This window comes from Sphaeramia orbicularis, chromosome 17 (assembly GCF_902148855.1).
Source record: "Sphaeramia orbicularis chromosome 17, fSphaOr1.1, whole genome shotgun sequence".
Classification (NCBI taxonomy): Eukaryota; Metazoa; Chordata; class Actinopteri; order Kurtiformes; family Apogonidae; genus Sphaeramia; species Sphaeramia orbicularis.
The window spans coordinates 5,628,296-5,648,607 of NC_043973.1; the positions used below are offsets into that span (position 1 = coordinate 5,628,296).

At 38.1% G+C, this 20,312-nt stretch overlaps 1 protein-coding gene across 1 annotated transcript in view; it reads left to right on the plus strand.

The window, feature by feature from the left end:
* The window catches only part of LOC115436836 (sickle tail protein homolog), a 104,125-nt gene that overhangs the window by 63,886 nt on the left and 19,927 nt on the right, over nucleotides 1-20,312 (plus strand). Inside the window, exons 9-21 of the mRNA XM_030159793.1 lie at nucleotides 458-562; nucleotides 978-1,016; nucleotides 1,051-1,055; nucleotides 1,181-1,347; nucleotides 1,975-2,150; nucleotides 13,728-13,846; nucleotides 14,056-14,203; nucleotides 14,296-14,593; nucleotides 15,816-16,017; nucleotides 16,879-16,980; nucleotides 17,458-17,638; nucleotides 18,538-18,619; nucleotides 19,096-19,293. Coding sequence (XP_030015653.1) covers nucleotides 458-562; nucleotides 978-1,016; nucleotides 1,051-1,055; nucleotides 1,181-1,347; nucleotides 1,975-2,150; nucleotides 13,728-13,846; nucleotides 14,056-14,203; nucleotides 14,296-14,593; nucleotides 15,816-16,017; nucleotides 16,879-16,980; nucleotides 17,458-17,638; nucleotides 18,538-18,619; nucleotides 19,096-19,293 — 1,822 coding nt within the window. The remainder of the gene's footprint in view (nucleotides 1-457; nucleotides 563-977; nucleotides 1,017-1,050; nucleotides 1,056-1,180; nucleotides 1,348-1,974; nucleotides 2,151-13,727; nucleotides 13,847-14,055; nucleotides 14,204-14,295; nucleotides 14,594-15,815; nucleotides 16,018-16,878; nucleotides 16,981-17,457; nucleotides 17,639-18,537; nucleotides 18,620-19,095; nucleotides 19,294-20,312) is intronic.

Sequence of the window (20,312 nt, forward strand, 5' to 3'; positions counted from 1 at the left end):
TTGTTTATCTGCATGTCAGCCCTGGTAACACATCCTGATTGTACCCCACCTTAGCCCATTGGTAGCTGGGACAGACTCCAGCAAAGTTTCTGGGGATTAAGCAGATTTGAAAATGAATATTCATCACGGCACTGTTAGCTGATGCAGTCAGTCTTCTCAATAAGTTAGTCTTAGCTTAGTAAATTTATTTTCCCCACCTCCACCTTCTTGTCCAAATATGGGTTCTTGATGATGGCCAAAATGCCAGACTTGAGGCTTCAGAACAGCAATCCACAAACCACAAAGGCTTTGTCTATTTCTGATATAGTCTTTTTTGGTTAGTGGTAGGACATCCATCACATTCTACTCAGAGCAATTAGAACATCCTGTGGAATTTATAAAAAGAAGCAAAACTTTGCCATCTAACAGAACTTCATCATCATAGGCTTTAATAGGTGCACATACTTTTCTTTTGTAGTGAGCGAATGAAAGCGATGGAGGAGCAGATTGCCAGTCTGGCAGGGCTGGTGCACCATGCTTTGTCCATGGGAGCAGAAAGTGCAGGACTGAAGGACACTGCAAGGTCTGTACAGTCATCACTGCAATTGCAGAGTTGCAGCACTTTGGATGAAATACTGTTGTTTTACAAATTTGGTTTTCTATTACTACTCATCTACTACTTATTTGGCTGAAAAAATTGAACTGCATGCAATTTTGGCATGTACAGTAATTTATACAATATCATAAAAAGTATTGCAGTACATAACTTGACTTTAATGAATTTATGCTTCCAGTCAGTTATTTTTCATTACAAACCCTGGCTAGCTATGAAACTGTGAGTACTTTATAAACTGATAATTGCTTGTTCAGGATTATTTTTATTTTGTTATACTGATAGAAAATTATTTTCCACCCGAGGATGAGTGAACTTGCATCTAGAATCTGTATCTGTAAACCGAGGATGTTAATGTCCTGTGTATATATGTGTGGCTTTACAGAGAGAAATGGGGGCCACAAAGTTACCAACAACACATCAGGTGAGAATTCATGTAACCACTGGTACACTTAAAGCCCATGTGTCAATATCATAAACATGAGGATGAGCTTGCAAACAAAAAAAAATTTCTTAATAACTTACCTGGTAAAATAAAGGTTAAATAAAAAAAAAAGAAATCACATTACCCTTGTTTACCTGTGGCAGTGCTATCTGAAGCTCAGAAGTCAGCAGCCACTGTTAATACCTGTTGTCCCGCATCCATGGCTGTGGCAGTCCGTCCCTGTGACAACAGGCTGCAGCACAACCTGACTTCAGCAAAGAGGAGCGTGTCTGACCTGCGGGTGCAACTCAGCAAACTCAGGCACTTGCAGGTATTGTCATTGTTCACAATTACATGATTTATTAATGGCCATCTACTAAATACAAATAATAATTCATGATAACAATTAGAAATCTCAAAATAACAACACCTGTGCATAAATATATCAGAGTCCTAAGGATGATAATTCCATGTGACATGTTTGCCAGAGAAGAATGAATAAATACTATGCAAAATATATAGATGAACATTTTCATTTCCTGGCACAGAAAATACAAGAACAATGACAACTACTCTGTACAGATATCAGAAAGATAAATGTCAGTGGTGGGAAGTAAAATTCCATTGTTAGTTTTTAAGTAGCATTACTTGCAAACATCACTAAAAACTTTTTTCCTTTTCCTCATAACATTATGATGTTAAATGCCTGTACTTTCTGCTTCTTACATTTTAAAAACAGAGTTGTTAGTATAGTATTAATGCTTACAGAGGTAAAACAGACAGGAAACAATAAAATAGACAGGAATGGATAAAAGGTATCATAATATAGTTTTTTTTAAGTTAGAGGGATTTATTTACCTTCAATAGTTTTCTCTAGAAGACAGCCTTGCAACACTATCTTCGGTGAGGCCTTGCCAAAATCTTCTGAGCTGTATCCTCTTTTAATGATCTGTTACAGATCTCAAACCAGGAGGCAGTGAATTCCATGCTGAGGATGGCAGGTCAGGAGCTGCTGGTGGTGATGTGTGAACGTCTGGCACAGTCTGAGGAGGCAGCATACAGACAAAGAGCTGAGATGGAGGAGGAGAAGATGCAATATCTGGCTACAGAGGAGAAAATCCTCACACAGCTCAGGTGAGAGTTTCTACCACAAACTTCTGTATTCTGTTCTCTTTTTGTCTGTGTACAGTGTTGGTATGTGACTTTGGAAAGACAAAACACGTTCCCTTGTATTTACAGTGAAAAAACTGGAACTACTAAACCGGTGGTTACTTCCTTTTTTGGATTGTGACCCCTATTTTAACATCACAAATTTCTGGCGACCCCAAACATTCAAAACAGAGACATTTTTTTTGCTAAAATTAATTTGTTTTGATCATGTAATAGTTTGCTATACTATGTTGCAAATAAATGTTAATTTTAGGTGACATTTAGGCTATATAATGTATATTGTTATGGACGGAGGCAGAAAAGCCAGGTGTAGATTACTGCACAAAGTGAGAATTTTTTTTCCTTGGTCAGGATATGTACAGTCAGTCCAGCTTGGATTTACAAGACTGCAAATTAATACTGAACAAACAATAACTCAAACTATGAATTATGAAAGAGCTGCAGCATCTTAAACCAACCATAATGAACATTTGAAAGATAAACAGTACCACAGTGCTTCAGTTTCAGCTTCAGAGTTTGTCATGTCGTTTATGTATTGTGATTGTCTCTGTCAACTCACCATATATTTTTTATTAGTAAGTTGTTGTTTTTTTTATTTTCATCAATTACTAGAAATTTCAGGTGACCCCATTGGATTTCCAGGCGACCCCATGTGGGGTCTCGACCCCAAGGTTGAAAAACACTGTACTAAAACAAGTAAACACCTCTCAGCTCAGCTCAACACACTCACTGACCATAGAGTTTGCCTCTCATTAACATCTTTTTATTCAAAGCGTCATGTACCCATGAAGTGGCTAATGGGAAACTTTGCTCGTGCTCATTTATCCCATGTACTATATTTGTCCTTTCTTGTTTCTATACAAATTATAAAATGAAGGCTCTTTGGAGGTTTCCTTGCTCTAGAAAATGTCACATTGCTCTAATTGGTTAATTCTTCCTGTGGACCTACTGTGACCCATAACAATCCACTGACAACCATGCATGTATGAAGACAAAAAGCTGCAACACCACCACTCAGAAGTGTTAAAAATTTTCCCAGTGGCCACTCATGGTCCTGAACTGAAAATTCAGGCAATTTCCTTATAGACTGCAATGATAAAATAATAATATCTAATGATAATATCTATTAGAAAAAATCTATTTAACTAACAAGAAACATCGAGTTGGACCATAAACCCCTGTAGTATCCCTGTAAGCCCCGTTTTATGTATTCGGCTGAAGCCATTCAGTCTGAGCAGACTTTCCTATATCTGTCATGTTTAACGATTTTCTTCCAATATATTAGGACTTTGTAATCTGAGTGATGTTTGTTATGCCAGGACAACAGATGGAAATTAGGTTCTCTGTTAAATCTGGTGCATGCATCTTGTTCTTTGTAACTAATGCCAATACACACTGTCCTGTAACTAAATAAATAAATACAAATAAATGCAAAAAAATGTTTGAACTTGAACCTGTGCCAGCAGTCATGGTCACTTGGCTTGCATCATGACTGAGAATAGACCAGCTGAGCTAAACACCATTGCAGCCATCAAATTGCAATACTTGGCATGAAGATTAAAGCAATTTTACATGGGTCAATCAAGTGTGCTAATTTATAAACTATTTAAAATGTATTTTATTTAAAAGTGGTAATGCTGGGTTGCCTGGTGGCTCATCTTGGAGATTTTGACAATGCATTCTCATTAATCATCTCAGACATCTCAGAAATGTTTTGGTGGATTTTGTGATAATAATAATAATAATGATAATAATAGTTATTATTATTATTATTATTATTATTATTATTATTATTATTATTATTATTATTACATTGTTTGGCACAAACATTTACTTCGAATCAAGGATGAATTGATATGAATTTTGAATTTTCCTGAAGGTGTTATGTGTGTCAAATTAGTCGGTCAACATTTACCGAACCCTCAGCTAAAGATCACAGAACCAAAGAGGCTTTCAGTCCAGGCTAGTGAGTGTATACAGTGTCTGCCTCTACACACTGATGTTACAACTGAATAAAAAATAAGCTTCATGTCTTATCAGCTAATTTGACTTTGAGCTCTTAGTTGTATCTTACTAACCTGTCAGAGACTCTTTTGGCTTCCATGTTATCAAGCTGTAGATATCACTTTTGCTAGAAATGTCTAGGGACAATGTTTCACAGAATGCATGTATCTGGTCCTGTCTACTGATCTTCATGCATGAAGTTTGATTTGTTTGACATGGATACTGATTCCGCCATCATCCACTCCAGTATGGTTTGTGCGACAAGCTCTATTTGTCTGCCACTTCCCCCCCTCTAGTTGTGTTCAGGCTTGTTCTCCTTGAATGTTCATCATGTTAATTATACATAATTTCATCTACACCTTTTATAGTACCACACCAACACCATTCAACAAAAAGTCACTATTCAGTGGAGTTTTCAAAGTTCAACTAGACCGGCTTTTCTTCATGAAAACTCAGTTCTGATGAAGAACTGATGAAGTCTCTTTGATGAGAGATTAAATGTTTTCATTAACAAAAACCAGTCCAGTTGAACTTTAACCTCCTAAGACCCAGCTATGGGTTTTCTCTCCACATTTGTGAGCAAGAGTTTCACAACTTTGTACAAAAAAAAAGAAAAGAAAAGAAAACTGTCCACCACAAAGGACATTCCATCAAAATTTTAAAAACTGCATCTGAAAAAACTGTTGCATCATGATGTTTCCAATATAGACACTTACTTAACAAAAACAAAAAAGCTTGTACTTTGCTGACATTTCCTGGGTCTTAGGAGGTTAAAAACAATCTGAAGATGAACGATGACCTGGACAAATGAGAAGATTTTTAGAGGAGACACGACAAAAGAAGCAAAACTTGGATATGCAAACCAAAATGCTAGAGTTCCTGTTGAGTTTATAATATAATTAAATACACTTCTAGGATTTGTGCATAGTTGTGCATTTTAGTACCTTTAGCCCCTTAAAAATAAAGTTCATCTTTACATATACAACAGGGCTTTCAGACTTGTCAGTGCGAGTGGCATAATAATGACAACTTTTCTAACTGATTTGCTTTCCCATTGTTCCCATTTCTTTAGACTCAGTGGTATTTAATATCACAGGGGGTCACAGTGGATTCTTTTCTCTGATCATGTGCTGTATCACCATCATCATCAGAGCACATTTTTTAGCATCTAGCTTTTTAGTCCCCTTTTGGTGAGGGCTTTTTCCTACTATGGCTCCCTTAGGGTATCTCAAAAATCACTTTCTCTTCAGATCACGGTGTTATTTAAACCAGTTAATCTCCAACATGATAATAGCCCTCCCAAAAAATTTCAGCAAAATCTGTCAATGTTTGACCCCCTCCGACCACAAAGTATGAAGGGCCCGTCAAAAAACACCAAAAACGCTCATTTTAGCCCAGAAAATCACATGTAATGAGGTCTTAAGTGTCCACAAATTGCTTTTTCTGGTATTTTACAGCGTCCCTGTAATATCAACTTTATAGGTTATTGTATCAGGTGATATATAAGTGAAAATAAGGTGATTTTAAGATAAAATAACTCAATTATAGGCTAAAAACTTGAAATAGAAAGAAGTTCAGAACAGTAAATCTAGTTGAACACAATGTCTATTTTCTTAACCTCCTTTCAGCAAAATACAGATTTTAGTCAAAGACAAATATAGCTGAACACTTAAATAATAAATGTTATAATAATATTAAATATAAAAATATAAATATAAGAATTAAGGTTGCATAAATCAAAGACTTTAATGGTGACTTTTGTACATGTGCATTTCACAATTTATTGAGATATTACTCGCTCTATAGTTTCTCTTCCATTTCATTCTTGAGGAACTCTGGTAGCTTGATTCTGTGGGAACCAGACACTAAGATGATGTTCCCTCTGTGGACACCATCCATGACTGCATTGGCATAATCTTGGATGTCCTTAACACCTCTTTCTGCAGCATCGTTAACAACAGATAGCTCCGAGACATTCATTTTCTGAACCCACTTCATCCTCACTAGGGGGGTCACTTGGAGCCTATCCCAGCTACATCTCAATTTTTTTGGGGGGGGTATTATCATGTTGGAGATTAACTGGTTTAAATAACACTGTGATCTGAAGAGAAAAGTGATTTTTGAGACGCCCTAGGCTCCCTCCTACTTGTAGAGTGACTTTATGCTGTTAACTGAGTTTTGTTATGATTTGGAGTTATATGGTTCAAATGAATTGAGGTCAGAGTACAGATTGAAGTCATCTTCAGTGTGACTGCTGAGGTCTATGAAGCAGGGATTTAGCATTTTTAATGTTCACACTCACACTGACATCATGCCACTAAGCATGTGACTGCAACTGGAGTGAAATCATGGATGGCAAGCACGGCACAGCATGAAATCATCTTGTAGCACAGAGAAAATGTGTAGATACACGTTGTTAAAAATAGAGTTGGGATTGGGAAATGATGTGATCTTGCGTGACAGAGTTCCAGAGAGATCAGAACTGATTTTCATAGCATGCTACATATGAGCTCAAATTGCCTTCAGAAATCAAAACATCAAAAGCAGAAATTTGAAAAAATTGAATAAATTCTCAGAGTTTTAACTGAAAGGAGTGATCAAACTTCAAAAACTCAAGCTTGATTTGAATGTACAAAAGAGTCACTTTTACTGTGTTCACATTGCAGTATTTTCAGTGTTGCAAATCTGCTCTACAGGCCTTCAGCAGTCACCTTTCAGAGTTTCTTTTTCTCGCTTAATATGTGATTGTATAATTTTCTCTTAGTTGCTTTGAGTGAGATTCCAATGTTTTCTGGTCTCCAGAGTGAACACAAGCAAATTATTAACCTGTTCCAAATTTCACAGGCCACATTAGACATCATTAGACTATCATTAGTTTGGATCAGTAACTGTAGTTTAAGGGTTGAACATCACTTGGCTATTCAGCTACTGGAAGTAAAGTGGTTTGACAATCAATGGCTTGTGACATTACATTATCACCTGACGGAAAAAATAAAAATTTGGCTCTTCACACAAATTCATAACTTCTGTGTTCATATTCACTCACCCTTTAGGGTTTCCAATTTGTCTCTGTATTTTTTAACTTCACTTGGTGCTGTTATGCAGTACCTGACTCAGAAATTTGGCAGTAGAATCAGAATGGGCTGTTCAATACAAACGTTTTACTATTAATTTTTCTTTTTTCATTCATTTTTTTCACATGTAACAATCAAGCGATCCATTGGCAATAGTTTCATTGATTTTAACCACATTTAATGCAACAGTTTTTCAATATGCAACTATATATGATGCATGAAGCCCCGTCAAAAAGGCTCTGTTCACTGACCATAGTTGCCAAGTGCTAGCCAATTGACTAACAATGATTTTAATTAATATCAACAGTAAGGGCATGGGTGTGTGGGTGTGTGTGTGTGTGTGTGTGTGTGTGTGTGTGTGCGGTCTGATATAAATATAAGGAATTGCATGAAAAGGAATATTTAACACAAGGCTAACGGGTCAATCATGCACACATCAGGGATTAAAGACGAGTGTTCAAGGTCCAGACCTGGTTGGCCTCTATTCTCACAACAGATGATTAGATCATTGACTGTCAACGGGCAGCCTTTTTTTTAGGGACCGAGCCGAAAGGTAAGGCCCTCTCACACAGTGAGAGGCCTTGCCTGCAAGCAAGGCCCTATTGTTATTCGTTCGTTTTTATATTATTTTTCTTACTCCGCCACTTTCACCTGGATTTTGACCCCCTAAACATGCTTGAAAACTCACCAAATTTGGCACACCTGTGAGATCTGGCGAAAAATTTTATACAATGTCAAAATTATACCCATAGATGCCGTAGCACCCCCTAGATACACAAAAACAGCCCTAGAGGCCAGTAGGAATGTCGTAGAAACATGAAACCAACGCCAAAATTTTTGTCTCATCGAGCCCGACAAATCATACACTGACACTCATGACCTAACTCCGACAGGAAATTCAGAATTTACCTTTCAAAATAAATGCTCAAATTGCAAACTTCCAGTAGGAATGTCGTAGACACACGAAACCAACGCCAAAACTTTCGTTTAATCGAGCCCAACAAATCACGTACTGACACCTATGAGCTAGCTCCAACAGGAAGTTCACAATATGCCTTTCAAAATAAAATTTCTAAAACTAACTCTGATGACACTGTTTGTCATATTGTCTTCTAAATAGCACCAAAAGATAGAGCGAAAAAAGAGATGTGATACTTTTTCCATAACTGTCTTAGTTTTTTTTTTTAGAAGCCCGCAAACTTGCGATGTTTGGGACTCATTTTTCACTTTGGAGTTTTTCCACACATGTGACATATCTATCCATTCACGGGACTCAGCACAACTCTCACATACAAACATTTTTGAGATACAATGTACGGTTATTGATTTATAACAATTTGTTTATTTTCATGCTTTTTCCATTTTAGACTGCCATTTGACCCCCTTAACATGCTCCAAAACTCACCAAATTTGCCATGTATGTCATGGCTGGTGAACACTTTGATTCAATATCAAATATTAACCCCTTGGGTGCCAAAATGGACTCTGTAGCGCCACCTTTGTACTAAAAAACACACAAAATATGCCCTAGCAGCCAGTAGGAATGTCACAGAAACATGAAACAAATGCCAAAATGTTGGTCTGATTGAGCCCGACAAATCATACACTGACACTCATTAGCTAACTCCAACAGGAAGTTGGCAATCTGCCTTTGAAAGTTACTCTACGTTTCTGCAATTACTGCTTATTCATTTCAGACTTTTGACAAAAACATTATATTCATTAATACATTATACTCATTAAATTCCCACAAGTCTGCAGAATCCAAAAGTGAAAGAATTTTTCAGATACGACCTACGGTTACGGAATAATCGCGATTTTTTGAAGAGTATGTTTGGTTTCACTTTTCACATTGACAAAATCCCTATATAAGGCTAACCAGTGCTAAGCTGTGTGTGACTGATGGTAGACCACTGGTTAAAGCATTAGTCTGTTGTGCAGGAGGCATGAGTTCAAAACTCAGGCAGGGCACTGGCTTTTTTTTTTTTTTTTTTTTTTTAATTCCCCACCTCTCACATTTTAAAACAGGTTTTGCTGCATTGTATTGTGGATACTGGACATTTTGCACACATTACAAAGTACACGGAGTACATTTTGTCAAAATAAAACCCCTATTAAAAATAATACATAATATCTATTGCATAACTTCTTTTCGTTTTTATGACCAAACACTCAACTGTTTGTACAATGTTTCTTCATTCAAAAGTACTCTTTCTCACAGACACACATGCTCACACAATAGGGTTTTTCCAAAATAAAAGCCTTAAATGTGAGAAATCATCACTTTTATGCTCAATTATTCATACAATTTCAATTCATTTTTCAAACTGATTCTTTCTCTCACATACAAAACAAATGCACATACACACAGTAGGGTTTCCAAAATAAAAGTCTCATTTAAAGGTGATGGTGGTTTCGCCAGAGGGTCGCTGGTGTTCTGTAGAGATGTAAGGAGGACGGACACTAAAGGGTGGGAACTGGTATCGGGACGGAGAGGTGTGAGTGGAGCTGAGGTGTCGACGGTGTCGACTCCCGTGGGGGACACGGATCGTGTGGGAGGCGGATCGCGGACGTGGAACGCCCGGTATGAGGTCCCACCCAATGCTGCTTGCAGCTTTAATTTATAGTTTTATTTTATATGTATGTTTCTGTATGTTATATTGCAATAACAATAATGCAACTTTAAAATTTAAACTTAAATTTTTTTTGTCAAAAATCACATTAATTTTAACAACATTTGAATCATGTTTTTCAGTTTTAAAATTGTAGTTTACCATTATAGCTTACCCAGTTCATTTCTTAAGGTAGTTGGACCCCACAGATTCGTAAGAAGAAGCATGGCATTTTTCAAGCCTAGTGTGTAGGAATTTCTGCCTCTTATCCAGAATGATTATAGCACTAATGAACATAGTCCACATGGATTAAGATACCATCTTTTGTTTTATTATTCTCATACACCCTCCTTGTATCAACCTAATCTGAAAAAAATATGAAATTAAAAAAAAACCATAACATTTATCCTTTATGAAACCTTGCTTTGTAGCGCAACATAGCGTAACATATTGTAATGTAACATGATTTTCAATCTCTCTCCAAAGACTAGAGATTATAGTATTCCCTCTATGTTCTTCACTCTTTGTTATGTTGCAGCTATTTGCTAAAATCATTGAAGTTCATTTTTTTCTCTCATTAATGTACTCACAGCACCCCATTTAGACAGAAAAAACAGAATTTATAGTCATTTTTGCAGATTTATTAAAAAAGACAAACTGAAATATCACATGACCAGAAGTTTTCAGATCCTTCGCTCAGTATTGAGTAGATGCACCCTTTTGAGCTAATACAGCCATGAGTCTTCTTGGAAATATTGCAACAAGTTTTTCACACCTGGATTTGGAGATCCTCTGCCATTCCTCCTTGCAGATCTTCTCCAGTTCTGTCAGGTTGGATGGTGAACGTTGGTGGACAGCCATTTTCAGGTCTCTCCAGAGATGCTCAATTGGGTTTAAATCAGGGCTCTGGCTGGGCCACTCAAGAACAGTCACTGAGTTGTTCCGAAGCCACTCCTTTGTTATTTCAGCTGTGATCTTAGGGTCATTGTCTTGTTGGAAGGTGAACCCTCAGCCCAGTCTGAGGTCCATAGCACTCTGGAAAAGGTTTTCGTCCAGGATTTCTCTGTACTTGGCCACATTCATCTTTCCTTCAATTGCAATCAGTCATCCTGTCCCTGCAGCTGAAAAACACCCCCACAGCATGATGCTGCCATCTCCATGCTTCACTGTTGGGATTGTATTGGGCAGGTGATGAGCAGTGCGTGGTTTTCTTCACGCATACCACTTAGAATTAAGACCAAAAAGTTCAAGCTTCGTCTCATCAGACCAGAGAATTTTTTTCTCATAGTCTGGGAGTCCTTCATTTGTTTTTTGGCCAACTCTATGCAGGCTTTCATGTGTCTTGCACTGAGGAGAGGCTTCCATCAGGCCACTCTGCCATAAAGCCCCGATTGGTGGAGGACCGCAGTGATGGCTGACTTTCTACAACTTTCTCCCATTTTTCCACTGCATCTCTGGAGCTCAGCCACAATGATCACTGCGTTCTTCTTTACCTCTCTCACCAAGGCTCTTCTCCCCTGATTGCTCAGTTTGACTGGACGGCCAGCTCTAGGAAGAGTTCTGGTCCCAAATGTCTTCCATTTAGGGGTTATGGAGGCCACTGTGCTCTTAGGAACCTTAAGTGCAGCAGAAATTCTTTTGTAACCTTGACCAAATCTGTGCCTTGCCACAATTCTGTCTCTGAGCTCTTTCAGCAGTTCCTTCGACCTCATGATTGTCATTTGCTCTGACATGCGCTACTACGACTTCTTCTTCTTTTGCTTTTAATGGCGGTTGGCAGTCAACTGAAAGGTGCATTTACTGCCACCTACTGGGCTGGAGTGTGGACAGGAGATAAACAGAAAAAATAGATTAAATAATAATAATAAAATAAAATGGATAGATAGATAGATAGATAGATAGATAGATAGATAGATAGATAGATAGATAGATAGATAGATAGATAGATAGATAGATAGATAGATAGATAGATAGATAGATAGATAGATAGATAGATAGATAGATAGCAGCTATAACGTACTATGTACTCTATAGCATTCCGAGGCTACCTACTATAATCTATTCATTTGTCCTGTTTCATTTAGAAAGGAAGCAATGATTTTCCACAGGTTTGGTGAAGGAGCACCTTGAAGGTTGGTTAAAGTAAAATCTTGCCTATGGTCTCTAAGTCATGCAGTTAAATCACGCCTTTCACACTCATATTTATTACAGTGGATCAGAACATGCTCAATGGTTTCTGGGTTATGACAATGATTGCATAAACCAGTAGGGTGTTTGCTTATTTTATGCAGTGGGTGGTTGAGTTCTGAGTAGCCTATTCTTAGACAAGTAAATGCTTTTTCTTCCTTTGCGTTTCTGTCCACTGTCCTGGACAAGCCAGCGTTTTCCTGAATATTGTACAAATGTCTTCCAGTATCAGATATATCCTAATGTTCCTGCCAGATTTTGTGTACATAGTTCTCTATGATGGGTTTTGTTTCAGGTTTCTGACATGCACTGTGAGCTGTAATGTCTTATATAGACAGGTGTGTGCCTTTCCTAATCAAGTCCAATCAAGAGAGAGGACATTTTGAAGAATTAGCCTTTTTGCCTGATTTCAAGGCCTCATGGACCAAACATGACGGCACCTACAATTATTTTGATGCAAAATATGGTCTTTTCAGGGGGATTTCACCCCAGATAGTAAGTTTCAGCAGTGTGGCTTGAATACCTAAGGAGATATAGCTCCTCAAAGTTGGCCGAAAAGCAAATTTGCAAAATTAAAAAAAAAAAAACATTAATTTTCAAAGGGCTGTATCTCCTAAACTTTTACAGATGTGACATTAAAATTTTGGATGTGTTCGTTTATCTGGTAGATGAACAAGTGTGATTTTTTTTCAGAATTTTCTAAGGGGGTCATGTGGGGCACTGTCTGAAATCTGGTTGATTTGGGATGGAATGACCCACTTGCATAAGAAAATAAGTGCGACTGCTGAATAGCACAGCATCTGTCAGGAAAGCTGTTCTGAGTCCTACCTTCATACAACTCGCATAACAGGAATTGAGTTCAATAATCTGCTTTTACCTATATAAGCATAAAATAATACATGTGACTTCAAAATCACACTGGTCCTGACTGGCTCTCATACTAAACATTACTAAACAGACAATGCCAAACAGGTTTGCTTGATCAACAAAGACAGACTCTGTGTCAAAACCAAAGACTGTAAATAAACATAGTCACTGCGAGAACATTTCAGATGTGATCTTAAAACATCTCCATCTCCCCTGGTGACAGACTGAGGTGCAGATCATTAAGAATACACAAGTTGAATTCTGTCTTTTTAGGCAGACTCCATGAAGCTGTGTTTAAATCTTCATCTTTGGGATCAGATTGTTTTCATAAGTTACTTGACATCAATATCAATCATGGGGCATGATTGACAATGACCAGTTGTGATCCTGAATGCTCCGGGCACACAACCAGAAACACATCAGGCAAGTGGGTGGCAGGTTGAGCAGGTATTCCACATATTGAGATAAAGTACCTCATTTACATTTTAAAATAAACACAAATTCAAGCAGATTAAACTGAAGTCCCAGTCAGATTCTATATTATGTCACACAAGCAACGTGATGGTGGGATTTTTACATAGTGGGAGGAAATGGCTTTGCAATACACATCCTTCTTTACAGTGTAGGGTCAAAGCACAGCAGTTTAGCACTTACTGTCATGCAAAAAATGTGTTACTTATTAAAATACTGTTGTATGTAAAGCCCAGTACCAGCAGGACTGGGCGTTTACTCTCTGATGCCATCTTGTGTATGCTGACTGTTAAAGCAATATTGGTCATGTTTGCCTTCACTTTCAGTAAACTGGAAGAGTACGTGGCACATCTACAGAGCTCCCGCTGCTCTGTCACTCTGAGAGATGTGGAAGAAGGAGCGGTGAGCCTGCGCAATGTTGGAGAAACTCTGGCCATTCTTAAAAGTACGTAGTAATAGTAGCTACACCCCAGAACTTTAGAGACTAGAAGTAGTTACACAAAATGAATGAATGTTTTGTAGTTCATTATACATTCATACATAAGGCAGCTTGAGTCACTTTTAGCCAAAGTATGAAATGTTTTGGTTGTGGACATGGAACTGAGATGTGGGAAGTGTGAGCCCTTGTAACTCTAGTGTGTGGTTCTCCTCCAGGTGAGTTTCCAGAACTGCAGGTCAAGATGTGCTCAGTGCTTAGGCTGGAGGTGGAAGCAATGCGTTTCCTGAAAGATGAACCCCAGAAAATGGATTCCATGTTGAAGAGGGTCAAAGCTCTGACTGAGGACCTCAGTGCACTCCGCAGGTACATCACACCTCACCCTGTCTTCTCACTGGAGCGAAATGAGTGACAGGAAGTAACCTATGGGTGTATGGCCATCTTTGTTCTTTGAACAGGTGTATGTCAGAGTCTTTCCCTCTTGCCAGACCAGTCCATGGCGAACCTCTAAAGGTCCAGGAAACAGACAAAGACCCTCTGAAAACTCAGAGTCCCAGGAGCTCTCCCAAACCTCAACCTCGCTCTTCATTCAGACCACCTATGGCCACACCAGAGGCTGAAGTTGGCTTTGCAGGCTCAACCTCCCCCATCAAGGCCCACAGAATGAAGACTACAACAGCTACAGTGATCCAGGCCTCCCATCACAACCCCCTGCTGACACCCACTCATGGAGAAGATTCAGTGGCTGTAGTCAAGGTACTGCAAACACATTTGTCCTGTTTAGTCCATTCTGTAGGCCTGCTGTGGATAGTGTGAATAGGAAAAGAGACAAAACAGTCTCTAGTGCTGGTCATTACTGTCCCACACAGACACAGGTCTCCAGCCTGACAAATTGAGGCCCTCTTGATTGGTCATCAGTGATTCAGGACACAAAGGAAAGATTCACCCCCCCATCCTTTTGAGCTAGTCTCTGAATATGGAGGGCTCGATTGTGTTGAACACAATGGAAAAACCTCCAGATGAGAGTAGGCTAGGTGTAGGGGACAGCATCATGCACTCCAATGTGTTCTTTGTATGGAAAAGGCAGACACACATACACACTATAGGCACACACTACCTTGGCCAGCTGCTTTCAAAGAGTATAGTTTCTCAAGAGATGGAGATATTAATATTGTCGAAAACCTAATTTGTGTCATGTTGTCTTGTATCATGTTGTGTTTTGTCCTGTTGCGTTGTGTTGTGTCATGTCATGCTGTATCGTGTTGGATTGTGTTGTGTTGTGTCATGTCGTGCTTTGTTTTGTTGTGTCATGTCGTATTTTGTCATGTCGTGTTGTGTTGTGTTATGAAGGTAAGTCCTTGTAGCAGGGGGAGCAGACCCACTCTGCACAGGAAAGCAGTGCCTCAGCAAACAAAGGGCTCAGTCAGTATACACTATCAGCGCAGGAGAACACACAGAGAAACCCACCCATGTGTTTTTTTGCTCTGCAGTTTTCATAATACACAAATCTGTGTGCTGAAGTCACTCATTTGATCACTCATTAATGCAAATTTTTTTTGTGAATAGGTCCTTGAAATGGAGAAGATTGTGGACATGCAATTCACAGTGCAATTAGTTTGCACAATCAGTCCTTTGTGGATTTGGCTCCTATTGTATTAGAAATATGATTCAAAATTGTTTGATAGTTTGTATTTTGCAAAAACAAAATTTATTCGTTTTTTAATCATATGTTGTATTTCCAAACCAATTGTGTTTAGAAAAAAATGCCTTGTTTGTATGTTTTTCATAAGAAATTATCTCCATACGTGAACATCTGTAGACATTACACTGGATTGATATAATATATTATTCATTAATATACATATAATATATGTATATATGAATGTATTATTCATCAAGGTATTCATCATATTCATCAATATACATCACACTTTTCCAATGTACCGCAGCAGCTGTTTGACAGTGTGTGTCTCCATAGACTACAGAAAGACAGACCCGAGAGGGCCCTCTCAGTGTAGACCCCAGCACTGTGATCCAGCCCAGCAGCAACTCTGACTTCAGTCACATTGCTCCTCCCAACACTACCATCACAGAGTGTGACAAGGCTCTCCGGAAGACCCAGCCTACCCCGCCTGCACCAAAGGCAGAGCAGGACACCCCACCGAACCTGACACTACAAGGTTGACCTGAACATTCAATCTTACTGAGAGTCCTCCAAAAATATTGGACTGATTGGAATTAAAGCATGGAAGACTTAAGGAGCTCACTACACCATGAGTATCTCAAAGATTTCATAAATGATAGTGTTTGTCTTGTTTTTAATTAGCGTCAAAATATAGCATAGCAGTGCTTCACAGTACATGTACTCTTGCCATATTTTAGCATTTTGGAACAGGAAAAAAGGATGCAACATCAGAGTCTTTCTAAAAAAATGTTCTAACTTGTTTTGGGACATTTGTTAATGTGGCAGACATCATCTCCCTTATTCATTCCTTAATTTAAACAGAGGATGTTATATAAAAAATTCACTCTCGTGCAGTTGTCATGAATGGGGAAATTAGTTATAGAGATCAGGCTGTTAAAAAAAATTTTAGTGAAGGTGGGAATTTCAACTTCTATGAGGGTTGACTCACAGCCAACTTCGAGTGAATATTTGTGTAAGTGCAGTTTTTTGCACTTCAATGTTGGCTTCACTTTTCAGCCCCAGATGTTGTTGTTGGTGAAGTCAAACCCTGGCATTAAATGGCTAAATCCATACAAAATAAAATCAAGAACCTGCCATGTTTATAGGCTGAGTTTTGACTCTGGTAAAATTCAATAAAAGCAAAATAACAAAACATTAAAATACTTTTAGAAGCTTCTTTTTTGTGCTACATTACATTTTACTTTAATTATGGATCAGTTTTTGTCTGTGTCAGGGAAAAGTGGTTTTAAAAGTGATCTTAGCAACTCTATGAGTTAGGGTTAGTCGAGTCGAGTATACCATGTAGTGGAAACGTGGCATATGTCTCCCTAAATAATGTGTTGCATTTACACTGCAGCTCCAGCAGAGCAACAGACAGCTGGGTCTGACACCGAGGAACACAAAGCTCCCACACAGAGTGATGAAGTGGATTCACATCAACTCAAACCCTCAGACACAGGTGGGTTTCCATGTTTAGGTTCTGACATTATGCTGACACAATGTGCTGATTTCACATTAATATTTTCCAGTTTTTAATAGATTTAACCAAATGCTAAACTTACTTAAAATGTAGCATTTCTGATGATGTCACTTCAAACCAGTACCAGATCTTTAAAATTCAAGCTAATTCAGTGTATGGCTAATATTTCTGGTCCCATGTTTGTATCTGCCCTTGTCTGTCTTTTGTGGGTTATTTAGCAAATATAATTGGCAGTTCTTGTAAAAAGGTCCACATTCAGGAGTTTTTCTTAAGTCAGTATTTAGTGATAGCCTTTTTACATGCTAACAGGAAAATCTTCAAGGGGTATCTATCACCTTTGCCTCAGTCTTCAGTAGAAACTCCATCATGTGAGAGAGGAAATGACACATCTATTTTAGACTGTTCTGAATTACAGAATGTGTGCAATAACAGATTGGATATGATTACTTCCTGCAGCAACTGCTCTATCATCATCATCGTCATCATTGTCATCATCATCAACAGCATCAGCTGCTGGCAGCACAGAGCAGAGTAGCAGGCCACAGGTTGACAAACCCTGCCGCTCCACTGTTGATAAAGACCTGAACCAAAGTCCAGAAAGAGCCAGCAAGTCTCCTCCTCCACCTCCTCCAAGAAGGTCAGTTCCTTGCTGCACAAGTTGTCTTGCCACACTTTTATTACAATCATGCCTGAAGTACACATGATGTGCCCTTTTGAAACTGTAAGGATAGTATTTATTTTTATTGGATGAATCTCATTTTTCTTGGCTTGCTCAAACACTTATAAAACATTGCACACATATTAGTGGGATTTGCAAAAGGAACTGAGAAACTACTCACTACCTAAAAACCACTGGCTGTAGCAAGTTTCAAACACATGATTTAAATCTGGTAAATATGTGTCAGGCATAGATCAGCAAAAAGTCTCTTGGTCATGTGACCTCTACACATCTTGAATATAGTGCTCATTTATAGCTATTTATTCAGTCCACTTTAGATTTAGTTGGCGTCATTTGACTACACACAAAGTGGAATACTATTTCTGTGGCAGCACAGCAAATTCCAATGTTATGGTAAATTTTGATGTTTCATTTTGAAAGAGGAAGTAACTCATTTCATACCAACATGCACATCTCCATGTCAGTATTGAGTCAGGGGTATAGCACCACCTACTGGTAAGGAAGTTACTTTTACTGTACATTTAACCATTTTACTTTAATTATGAATCATCTTGTTTAAGCTTTGGTAAAATTTCAAGAACATTTCTATTTCTTCTTCTTCTTCCTCTGAAATTTTTGGGGAAAAATACATTAATTCAGTCATCATGTACTGAATACAAAATAAATAATGAGAATTAATGCTGAAATATGAAACACAACAAATACATTCCTATAATAGTTTTATTGTCTATCATATTGTTTAGGCTTTGATAACATTTTAAGAACACCTCTTCTTTCACTGCTTCTTCTTCTTCTTCTTCTTCTTCTTCTTCTTCTTCTTCTTCTTCTTCTTCTTCTTCTTCTTCTTCTTCTTGCAGGTTTCATGCAGTCAGTTCAGGCCTCACCGCAGGAAGGTCAGAAGAAGTGGTCAGCAGCAGAAAAGATCCTTTGGGAGTACAGGTATGAGCACTGTCTCTATCTATAAAGTCTATTTATTATCAATAAATAGATAGTGTGTTTATGAAAGAATGATTTGCAGTTGGACAAATACATTTTACAGTTTCCATTATTAGCAATATGAAAGGCTTAGGCTCATTTTCTTATATGGCACTTCAGGACTATATTTCAGTGGACTGAATGGATCGAACTGTGATCATACAAAGAAATATTTTTGATATTCATTTTCTCTCTTTTCTATACCTGTGGAGGCTTTAGACTTCATGTTAGAAACCAAAGTGAAAAACAGAGATGTAAATAAAGAGTTTCTGATTTGATGTAACACTTTAAATATAAAACACTACTCTACTCTTGTTTAGCCTTCTACTGGCCTTGAAAATAAATTGTTACTTTGAAGCATCTTTGTTTTATATATGTTTCCTAATAATCTAATGGCTAGAGAGTCTATCTTAGAATGTTCTGTGTTGACCTTGTCCTAGGACAAGCATGAGAAGGAGCTGCCAGTGACTCCACAGCCCAAACCTCCCAGACAGCCACCCGAGGTCAAAGCTAAACCCCAAAACACTGCCGGTGTGTTGCCTCCTCCCACCTCCAGCCCCACCCCAGCCACAACTGACAGGAAGGAGGAGCAAGAAGAGGAAGAGGATGAGGACAACAAATTCATGAAAGAACTCCAGGTACATTTTCATTTTACTGTTTCTTAACATACCCTAACCAATTATGAATGGAAGTACAAAAGGTCAGAAATTATTTTTGTGAGTTCAGCTGTGACTTCTATGTAGTTCAACTTTAGTGATTAGAAAATAAAGTCATTTAGTAATATTAAAGTTTCTTGATATGGCTGTGTAGAGGTGTGTGTGCTGTCCTGGGCCTTTATCCCTTTCATCTGCAGAAGGTACTGGGTGTTGATTTGAAGTAGGTTTGGATTAGAGTCAGGCCTTTACTTCTATTTCCCTCTGCTTCATGTGTCAAACAAGTCATATTTTTGTAAGCTGCTTTTTACTTTCACTCTCAAATGAAACGATCAAGAGTGAAAACATTAATTTCATAACAGGGATTTTTTTTAAAAATTATTATACCCCCACCCACCCATAGGGAAATTTCATCTGCCTTTCATTCTGTCCGTTTCAGATTTTTTGTCCAAGCAATTTCTCAAAGACTATTCACCCAATTCTTTTCAAATCTGACACACATTGAGTTTAACAGCTGAATTTCAATTTCTGGATTTCTTTTTTTACAAATTTTGGAAAATTTGAACTTAGAAAAGTTGTCCAACCGATTTTTCCAAGACTATTCACCTGACTCTTTTCAAATTCCACACGCATGTTCTTTATCACTAAGAAACATGTAGTGCACAGTTTTATGGCTGAATTTCAGTTCTCTGATTTTTTTATGGATCTTTGAAATTTTTTTGAAAACAGTGAAAGGTAAGACTAATGTTTGTCTTGGCTTGACTGAACTACCAAAAAGGACAGTAATTTAGTTTAATCTAGTTCACAATTATCTTTAATTTAAATTTCAAAATTAACCCCTGATGAGGCAGGGTGTCAGTGAGCAAGAAGGGCAAAGTGTTGTGCGGTGGGGCGGGGTTATTAGTAAGCTCCACAAACTTTTTCATTTGTTGTGAAAACTTTGCTCTCCTGTGGCACTTGAATGTAACTACAAACTGAAATATAATGCATCGTCAATGACTGTA